This window comes from Mus caroli, unplaced genomic scaffold, assembly GCF_978045245.1.
Source record: "Mus caroli unplaced genomic scaffold, Mus_caroli_1 scaffold_12, whole genome shotgun sequence".
Classification (NCBI taxonomy): domain Eukaryota; kingdom Metazoa; phylum Chordata; class Mammalia; order Rodentia; family Muridae; genus Mus; species Mus caroli.
The window spans coordinates 23,628,515-23,638,698 of NW_028227267.1; the positions used below are offsets into that span (position 1 = coordinate 23,628,515).

Sequence of the window (10,184 nt, forward strand, 5' to 3'; positions counted from 1 at the left end):
ACATATGCAGCTAGAGACACGAGCTCTGGGGTACTGGTTAATTCATATTGTTGTTCCACCTATAGGGTTGCAGATCCCCCCAGCTCCCTGGGTACTTCCTCCAGCTCCTCCATTGGAGAACCTGTGTTCCATCCAATAGTTGACTGTGAGCATCCACTTCTGTGTTTGCTAGGCCCCGGCATAGTCTCACAAGAGACAGCTATATCAGGGTCCTTTCAACAAAATCTTGCTAGTGTATGCAATGGTGTCAGCGTTTGGAGGCTGATTATGGGATGGATCCCTGGATATGGCAGTCTCTAGATGGTCGATCCTTTCGTCTCAGGAGAAGTGACTCTTGTGAGTCAGCTTTTGATCTCTACATGTGCACTATAGCACATGTGTACTCTTCTTACACACACACACACACACACACACACACACACAGATGCATATATACAAACAAGATAAACAGAAATGAATTTAAAAGTCTTAAAGACACAGAATGGCATACTGAATGAATTTGCCAGCCTATTGGTAGGTCACAACCCATCATTTTACAGTGGTTGTCAGTTCATGACCTTCACTTCAGCTAGTCAGCTTTGTAGCTGCAGAACTATTTGGAGTCTACTCTTCCCCATGGATAGAAAAGACCAAGTTTAACTTTTAAAAATAACACATTTCAATTTGAAGCTGCTTCTAACATTGAGTAATTTAAAAGTAAAATATAATCTAAAGCATGCTGAGAGATACGGCAGTGTGTATGCATGGCCACACCTCCCTCCCTCCCTCCCTCCCTCCCTCCCTCCCTTTTTCTTTTCCTTCCTTCCCTCCCTTCCTTTCTTTTTTCTGAGACAGTTTCTCTCTATGTGGTTCTGGCTGTCCTGGAACTTGCTATGTAAACCTGGCCCTGAACTCAAAGAGATCCACCAGTTCTGTCTCTCCAGTGTTGGGACTAAAGGCCACCATGCCAGGCCAGAATCTACATTGTAAAGGGAATTTTAATTAACAGTAATTTTAGCATTCATGTGGAGGAGGTGAGGCAATGCCAAACATATTTGAAATGTTTAAGAGAAGCAGAAAGTCTTATGACCAAATCATGATGAAACTTGGGCAACAGGTGGTAGTGTTTTTTCCTTTAAATTAAAATAACAAAAATTTAAGATTATAATATAAATATATCATTTCCTAATTCCCTTTCCTCCCTCCAAACCCTGCTGTGTACTGCCCCTCCTGCTCTCTTTCAAACTCATAGCATCTTTCTTTAATTGGGGTGTGTGTGTGAGTGTGTGTGTTCCGTCTTACATAGTTAAGTGGAACCTGCTCAGTCTGTATGTTACTGTGTGTATATCTTTTTAGGACTGACCATTAGGTATCACATACCCAATTGATGTGCTCATCCCTAGGGAAAGCTCCTTCTCCCATCCTCAGAATGTCCTTAGTTGCCTCTAACTTAGCTCTTTGTGTAGGCTGAGACCTCTTGAGCTTTCTCCTGTCCAGTTTAGCATGCCCATTGGCATTGTCTTTGTTCAGGTCATATGTGGGCAGCCATGTTGTTAAGAATTCATCGGTGTAGCTTCTTACGTCTCTAGGGAAGTAATCTCACAGTGAGCTTCCTGTTCTGTCCCTGTGTCTCTTACATTCAGTCTCTCTGTCCCCTCTTCTGCAATGGTCTCTGAGCCTTAGGCGCAGGAATTGTCTTGTAGATGTATAAGTTGGGGCTGAACTCCACAGCTCTGCACCTTGATTGGTTGTGGTTTTCTGTACTGGTCTTTGATACAAGGAGAAGTTTTCTTGATGAGGGGTGAGAACTACACTTACATCTGAAGATTTGGAGCTAGGAGCCTTGGAACAGTAGTGTGGAGATAGAAGCTCTTTTTTGTTGTTGTTTTTTCTGAGACAGGGTTTCTCTGTATAACCCTGGCTGTCCTGGAACTCACTTTGTAGAACTCACCTCACTCCGCCTGCCTCTGCCTCCCGAGTGCTGGGATTAAAGGCGTGAGCCACCATGCCTGGCCAAGATACAAGCTCTTGTGTGTCTACTGCTCATAACAACAGTTTCTACTGAGAAGTAAATACAATATCTCAAATCCTGGGTGAAATTATACCTCCTTTCTTGGAGTACTGTGTGTGTATTGTGTGTTTGTGTGTGTGGGACTGGGTCTGGGTCTGGGTCTATGTATGTCTGTGTCTATGCGTTGTCTGTGTTTGTCTGTGTGCCTGTGTCTATATGTGTGTACATATGCATTCCTTACCATGAACTCTGATAAGGCAAGTTTTTGTAGGGCATGACCTCGGTCAGCTCAAAGGCCTATAACCAGGCATTCGGGGACACAGTGGCTTTCTTCTGATTGTAGTCAGAGACATTGCTCACTGAGCAGTTGCTTTCTTGCCACCTCTGATGTTAGGAATCTGGATTGTGGCCCCAGAGACTACTTAGTTACTTAGCTTAGTGGACACAGCTTAGGGACCTACAGGGTTTAACTCTCTCACCAACTGCATGTTTATAGAGAATCTACTGTGAAACAGACAGACTACAGATGCTGGGGGCGGGGCGGGGGGTGTTGGTTGGTTCGCTCATGGCTCGTGGCCTTTTTGAGGACTGTGGCAGCATTTTTATGATGCCGGCATGAAGTTCTTTCCTTTACTGAAGATGGGTGTTTGAAATGCAACTCAAAGCAACCCTGAGATCCCACCTCACACCAGTCAGAATGGCTAAGATGAAACACTCAGGTCACAGCACATGCTGGCGAGGATGTGGAGAAAGAGGAGCACTCCTCCATTGCTGGTGGGATTGCAAGCTTGTACAACCCCTCTGGAAATCAGTCTGGCGGTTCCTCAGAAAATTGGACATAGTACTACCTGAGGATCCATCTATACCACACCTGGGCATATACCCAGAATATACTCTAACATTAATAAGGACACATGCCCCACTATGTTCATAGCAGCCTTTTTTATAATAGTCAGAAGCTGGAAAGAACCCAGATGTCCCTCAACAGAGGAATGGATACAGAAAATGTGGTACATTTACACAATGGAGTACTACTCAGCTATTAAAAACAATGAATTTATAAAATTCTTATACAAATGGATAGAACTAGAAAATATCACCCTGAGTGAGGTAACCTAATCACAAAAGAGCACACATGGTATGCACTCACCGATAAGTGGATATTAGCCCAGAAGCTCAGAATACCCAAGATACAATTCACAAATCACATGAAGCTCAAGAAGAAGGAAGACCAAAGTGTGGATACTTCAGTCCTTCTTAGAAAGGGGAACAAAATACCCATGGGAGGAGATACAGAGGCAAAGTGTGGAGCAGAGACTGAAGGAAAGGCCATCCAGAGACTGCCCCACCTGGGGACCCATCCCATATACAGTCACCAAACCTAGACACTATTGGGGATGCCAACAAGTGCTTGCTGACAGGAGCCTGATATAGTTCCTGAGAGTCTGCTGAGAGGCTCTGCCAGTGCCTGACAAATATAGAGGTGGATGCTCTCAGCCAACCATTGGACTGAGCACAGAGTCCCCAACGGAGGAGATAGAAAAGGACAAAGGAACTGAAGGGGTTTGCAGCCCTATAGGAGGAACAACAATACAAACCAACCAGTATCCCCAGAGCTCCCAAGGACTAAACCACCAACCAAAGAGTACACATGGAGGGATGCATGGCTCCAGCTGCATATATAGCAGAGGATGGCCTGGTCGGTCATCAATGGGAGGAGAGGCCTTTGATCCTGTGAGGGCTTAATGCCCCAGTGTAGGGGAATGCCAGGACCAGGAAGCAGGAGTGGGTGGGTTGGTGAGCAGGGGAGTTGGGAGGGGCTAGGGGGTTTTCGGAGGGGAAACCAGAAAAGGGGATAACATTTGAAATGTAAATAAAGAAAATATCTAATTAAAAAAAAGAAAGAAAGAAATCACAAATGAGAGCCATTCGGCTCCACATCCAAAGAGCACTAGCAATCTGGAGAGCCCAAGGAGTCTGCAAGAGGCTGGACTGCACCAGGGAGTGTCCACGTTTTGCTTACTGCTCATAATTCACTCTGGAGACCTGTCACTTGCTTTGAGTGAGGTGCTTTGAGGCTACTGCCTGGTGCATCATTTTCCAGGAGAAACAGGATGAGGACCGAAGCAATCAGCCAGCAGCAAAGGTGGAGTGATGCCTTAGTCCTTGGGTGGGTTCTCAGCCTTACAGTGCTGGTTCTTTTCTGTATTGAACAACTTTAAGCTCCACAGGGTAGGAGCCATGTGTACTACTTGCTTGCCAATGTCCCCAGCGCTCCCCACAGCTGTTTACAGAGTGTGCATCATGACCCTGGTCACATTCACTGGAGACTGCAGCTGAACAGGATTCTTGTGTTTTGTTTTCAAAGTATCACCTAATAAGTTATTTTCCTTAGAAGTATAAGTATTTTGCCGGGCGTGGTGGCGCACGCCTTTAATCCCAGCACTCGGGAGGCAGAGGCAGGCGGATTTCTGAGTTCGAGGCCAGCCTGGTCTACAAAGTGAGTTCCAGGACAGCCAGGGCTACACAGAGAAACCCTGTCTCAGAAGAAAAAAAAAAAAAAAGAATTATAAGTATTTTGAATTGAATGTGTTCTGTTTAAGGAGTCAGGAGAAAGTCACCTTTTCATGTTAACTATGTATATTCAGTGTTACAAAAACCTGGGTGATGTCTGGGTGTGGAGGTACATACCTGTAATCTTAGCTCTTGGGAGGCTAAGGCAGGAAGAACATGAGTTCAAGGCCTGAGGGTTGCAACTGTTGTTCAGCAAAGAAAGCTTGCTTAGCTTGTGCAAATTTAGGCTGCTTAGCTGGGCTTAATGCTGAACAGTGACAGCCCATAAAAAAGGAAAAACAAAGAAAAAACATAGAGGCAAAGGAACTTGTCTAGTATATGTATAAAGCACTGGGTTTAATCTAGCACAAGAACCATAATAAACCATCCTTGCTCACAACACACCTAAAAAGTAAGACCACTGGATTATGGGAACTCATCTGGAGCAATGTGAACTCAGGGATCTTTCTGTGAGTTGCTATGGCTGCTTTTTGGGGGTCAGATGCTCACCTCCCCACTCTGCTTGTCTCCCAGGTACAATTTCACCATGCTGGCACTGTCATCCTCGTTTTTAGTCTTATCTTACCTGCTGACCAGTTGGTGTGGCAGTGTGGGCTTCATCATGGCCAACTGCTTTAACATGGGCATCCGGATCACGCAGAGTCTTTCCTTCATCCATCACTACTTCCGAGAGAGCCCCCACAGACCCCTGGCTGGCCTGCGCCTGTCACCAGCTCTTCTTGGCGTGTTCGTTCTCAGTGCTGGGATTACTAGTATCTCAGAGGTAAGACTCCGGGCAGCCTTCACACCACTTGCTTCTGTAGGCTGTGCACCATTCTTCCCTCTAGATCTCCGTCTTCCAGCCAGTCTGAACACATTGGTCATGTGAGTGTCTCCTCCCATCTCCAGACCTCAGAGTAGTCCGTAAATTAACCCCTCGCCTCATCACCCTGCCTTGTATCTGACTTAGAAGCTGGATGATAGGGCTGGGGAGCTGGCTCAGTGAATAAGAGCACTGGGTCCTATCCTGAGGACCCATATGGTGACTCACAACCACGTGTAACTCAGTCCTAGGGGATCCAATGCCTTTTCTGGTTTTTAAAGGCACAGGGCACACACACAGAGTACACTTATGCACATGTGTTTACACACATAAATAAACCTTAAAAAGAAGCAGCAGCAGCAGGATGATAGATAACTTCTTTCCCTGGTTTGTCTGGCAATGACTCTAGTTTCTTTCCCTAGGCATTCCTCTGCTGTGAGCAGGGCTGGCCAGCTAGGCTGGCACACGTCGCTGTGGGGACCATCTGCTTAGGAGTGACTCTTGGGACAGCGTTCCTCACAGAGACCAAGCTGATCCACTTTCTCAGGACTCAGTTGGGTAGATCCAGACTCAGTGACAAAATGACATGACTTTGGTGACGCTTTGGCACTTTTGGTATCTGGACCCAGCATAGACGGTTCTTGGACGTGCATTGCTGTGCGAAAGCCCTGATATGGAGTCAGGATCAGCCTGGAGGTTAACAAACTCTCTTAAATGTTAATATTTAACCGTTGTTTGGCCAAGAAAAAGCAGTGCAGCCATTGACCTGCCACAAGAATGGTTAGTTTCCTCTAGAAAAGCAGGAAGGAGCCCCTGAAGTTATACACCAAACAAGAGCAAATCATGGTGTAAGAATTGTGTCTTTCAGCTGGTAGTGGTGGCACACACCTTTAATCCCAGTACTTAAGAGCCAGAGGCAGAGGCAGACGGATCTCCAAGTTCCAGGACAGCCAGAGCTGTCTCAAAAAAACAAATATAAAAAAATAAAAATGTAGCCGGACGTGGTGGCACTCGCCTTTAATCCCAGCACTCGGGAGGCAGAGGCAGGTGGAGTTCTGAGTTCGAGGCCAGCCTGGTCTACAAAGTAAGTTCCAGGACAGCCAGGGCTATACAGAGGAACCCTGTCTCGAAAAACCAAAAAATAAAAATAATTAAAAAAAATGTGTCTTTCCCTGTGTCAGTCCTGTGGTTACTCAGTGATAAATACTTCTGAAATAATGTTTGCTGTCATGGGGATTGAACCCGGGCCTTCACTCATGTGAACCAGGCTCTCTACCACTGAGCTATATCCATACCCCCAGCCTACACATTGATACATCCGGGAGATCCAGATCTTATTTCCCAGAAGTCCCTGGGGGAAGGTCTTTGCTGTCATGGCCGTGCTGTCTCTTCTAGAGCAGCTCATGTCCCAGAATGAGTTGCTCTGGATTTCTTGACTGTAGAGTGTATGAAAACTGCCGGGTGCCTTTAGACCTAGCCACCCTCGGAAGCGGGAGAACTCTGATGGAAACTATGAGCTGCTTTGTCCCCTAAGGGGGCTGCTTTCCAGCTTGCTTTTCGTTTTGCCATGACAGTCACACAGATGATGATCACAGTTACATAGGTATCTCTTTTTATCCTTAGAATAAAACAAGGCACATTGCATATGGCAAAAATCAGAGTCAAACCCTCTGAACTGACTCATCATTTCCAGTACTAGTCGGTACAACTGTTCTCTAGCCCAGAGCAAGAATGGCATGCCCAGAGGTGTGGGCCTCCAGGCTCACTCATAAGCCAGGCTTCCTGCGCCCTGCGAGCTGCTCCTGCAGGGGAGGTCATCAGGCTTTTCTCTGGGATGTAAAATAGGTACATAGGTTTCTTTTTCCTCTTTAGTTCCCTTTTGGATGTGGTTGCCCTTGGTGCTATCTACACAGACTTTATCTTGATGCCCAATAGTTTATAATCCTCTGGCACAACATCCCCACATATTCCATATTGGCCTCTAAAGAGCCAACAAGGGGAACTAGAGGGCCAGATATGTTAGCATGCATCCTTAATTCCAGTACTCACACTTAGGCAGGTGGATCTCTGAGTTCAAGGCCAACCTGGTCTACATAGGGAGACTGTTTCAAAATGAAAAACAAAACCCATGTATTTACTTTTTTTTTTTTTTTTTGCATTTACCTTTTTAAAAAAGTGCATGTGTATGACTTGTGTATGTTGTATGATTTGTGTATGTGTGCTCATGTGGGCACCCTTGTGATGGAGGTCAGAGGATAGCTCATAGGACTTGGCTTTCTCTTTCCAGGTTATCAGGTTTGTGTGGCAAGCTTTCTCATTTATGAGCCCTATTGCCAGCCCCAAGAGCATCATTTAAAACCGTTTGCTAGGAGATAATACAGAAAGGCCCGGACGTCAAGAGTCAGCAGTACAGTAAGCCTGGGCCGGTGACCTTGACATGTGCTTTGTTCTTCTGTGGTACTGGGGACTATGCCAGTGCTGTGACACTGGGCTACGCTGCCAGCCGTCTGCAAGAGTTTTATTTTGAGACAAGATCTTAAAGTTGCTTTGCTTGGCCTTGAACTTGTGACCCCCCTGTCTCCTGAATAACTAGGATAGGGCATAGAGCCAGTGTTCAGGCTACCTGGGTGTGTTTTTATCTACTCAGAGGCTTCTCCTCATGTCTTCAGGGACAGTATTTAAATGTAAGGTATCCTGGACAACTAGAAGTCCTCTAAAAAGTATAGTTTCAATTGTATTTATGTAAGGCTGGGCCAAGCTAGCTCAGAAGTGAGTAGTCCTTGGAGTATCGGGGAGAGCACACAGGAAGCAGCTTTCCTCCGCGGGTCTTCTTGCTGTCTTATGAGCATATAGGAATGGGCCATCAGAGCTCATGAGCCCCTTTCTCTACTGACTACCCCCATCTCTTCCCTAGAACCCTGGCACCACGTGCCCTCTTAATCCCAAACCTAGAGCATGGTCCTTAGGCTGCCTTCCTCAGAGTCCCCTGGCCCCGGGGGTTTTCAGAAGTGGAGGTTCCTGGAGCTATGCCACACCTTCAGAATCCGCTTGGGGGCTCAAGTATGAGCTTTTCAGCAAGCTCACCTGATGCCGGCAAGATGAGTCCAGTGTGTCATCCTCCTTCCTAGCAGGCCAGGACCAGCCATGCCCACACCCACAGTATCCGTTGTCTGCTCCTGGCACCGGCAGTCTGTGACTTCTGAGTCTATGGGATCAGGACCACAAGATTCTCACTCCGGGGTGGAGAAGAGGCTCTACAGCTGGACCACAGGCTCCTTTCTCTGCTCACCTTTCCGCATGCTGTCCAGCAAATGCTACTATAACATTTTATTAAAAGATGGACTGACAGAAGGACTGCAGCTCAGGACTCCTTCCCACCACACCCTGCCTTCTTCTTTCTACAGCCCTGCATTTTCTCATTACCAACACCTGCCTTCTTAGCTGTCGACATTTTGGACCAGGCCATGCAGTTTTCAACTGTGCAGTCTGGGTTCTCTAAAGCCCAGGTGAATACAGCCATGGCCTAAGGAGTTGAGGAGACCACCTCATTCTGAGATTGGCAGAGGCTGGCCTTGCAGCTCCTCCTAGGTGCACAGTGGGACACTTCTCATCTTTATTGGGGCCCAGACAGTGACAGCAGGGAGCAGGCTGGTAGGCAACTGAAGGAAAGAGGAGGGCCCAGAGCCAGGCACTGCTTTCCAGGAAGTGGCTATGTTTCTCCATTGCTGAGACCATCACTTTCAACACTTTGCCTCCAGCCTGCCATCACATCTTCCATCTGTGCGGTCAAGCACGAACCTCTGAAGGAGAAATGGAGCTGGCCCCTTGTAAGGCAACTGCTGTAGGTTATCCATCACAAGTGAGTCAGGATGGGACACCCTGGCATCAGGTGAGCTCTAGCCTACCTGTTTTTAGGTAGAGGCTCTGTAGAGTAACATGGTTCATCTAGGGTTGCCTTCCAGCTCCTGGTGCTCAGTGAGGTCCTGTAATAGAACAGCTTCCCAGCAGAAGGAATCTTTCCCATCATCATGTGTTACATTCTGTCCTTTTCTGCAGTAAAAAGTGCCCTCAAGTTAAGGAGTTGTTGCTACTGTCACAACTGTGGAACAGCTCTGAGGTAAAAGGTTTCCCCAATGCAAGTGTTATAGCTCTGAAGGGAAATGTATCCTGGCAGGCAGGAGCCAGGGAATACTAGAAAGTCACTGCACAACAGACCTCACACAAGAGATTTATTGGGAACATCACAAGAGGGTGGCCACCTCTGCTCGGCTGAATCGCTGGACCCGAAGCAGAAGCCTGAGCAGGCTCTATATAGGTGCTTCTTAAGGGCGAGTGGCTTTCCAGAGTGGCCTAGGAGTGGTAAGATTTTGTGGCCTGATCTTGGGGCAAGCTAAGAGATTGGTGGCCTAATCATAGACATCCTGTAGGGTGGAGCTTGCTGCCTGCATCTTGATGGAAATGGCCGCAAGAGTAGTCTGGGCCGTAAGAGTAGCCATCATGATTGGAATGGCTTACAACAATGTCTCTCTGGTAGAAGCCACCTGTCTTCCCTGTGCTCAGTAGGACAGAGGGTGAAAATGTCACAGCCCCAGGCCTTCCTTCCCCCCAGCCTCCTACTCTGAGTCTCATCCACACCACTGTCACAGGCCTGAGCTGTGGACTGAAGTTGGGTGCTCCATCAGTGCCCATCAGTGAACACTGACTAAGTAAGACATGACTGCTTTACTCACATTGGGAGGCGATAAATGGAGGGATGTTTCTAGTTCCTGTCTGGGAGATCCTGGCACTCTTTCTAGTGTGTGGAACTAGTGTGGCTTC

At 47.1% G+C, this 10,184-nt stretch overlaps 1 protein-coding gene across 3 annotated transcripts in view; it reads left to right on the forward strand.

The window, feature by feature from the left end:
* The window catches only part of Rft1 (RFT1 glycolipid translocator homolog), a 38,845-nt gene extending 32,330 nt beyond the window's left edge, over positions 1-6,515 (forward strand). For all 3 annotated transcript variants that reach the window (XM_021182012.3, XM_029469220.2, XM_085828491.1), the window contains 2 exons: positions 5,078-5,327; positions 5,789-6,515. In XM_021182012.3, coding sequence (XP_021037671.1) covers positions 5,078-5,327; positions 5,789-5,956 — 418 coding nt within the window. In that variant the 3' untranslated portion in view covers positions 5,957-6,515. The remainder of the gene's footprint in view (positions 1-5,077; positions 5,328-5,788) is intronic.
* Positions 6,516-10,184: the final 3,669 nt, after the last annotated feature.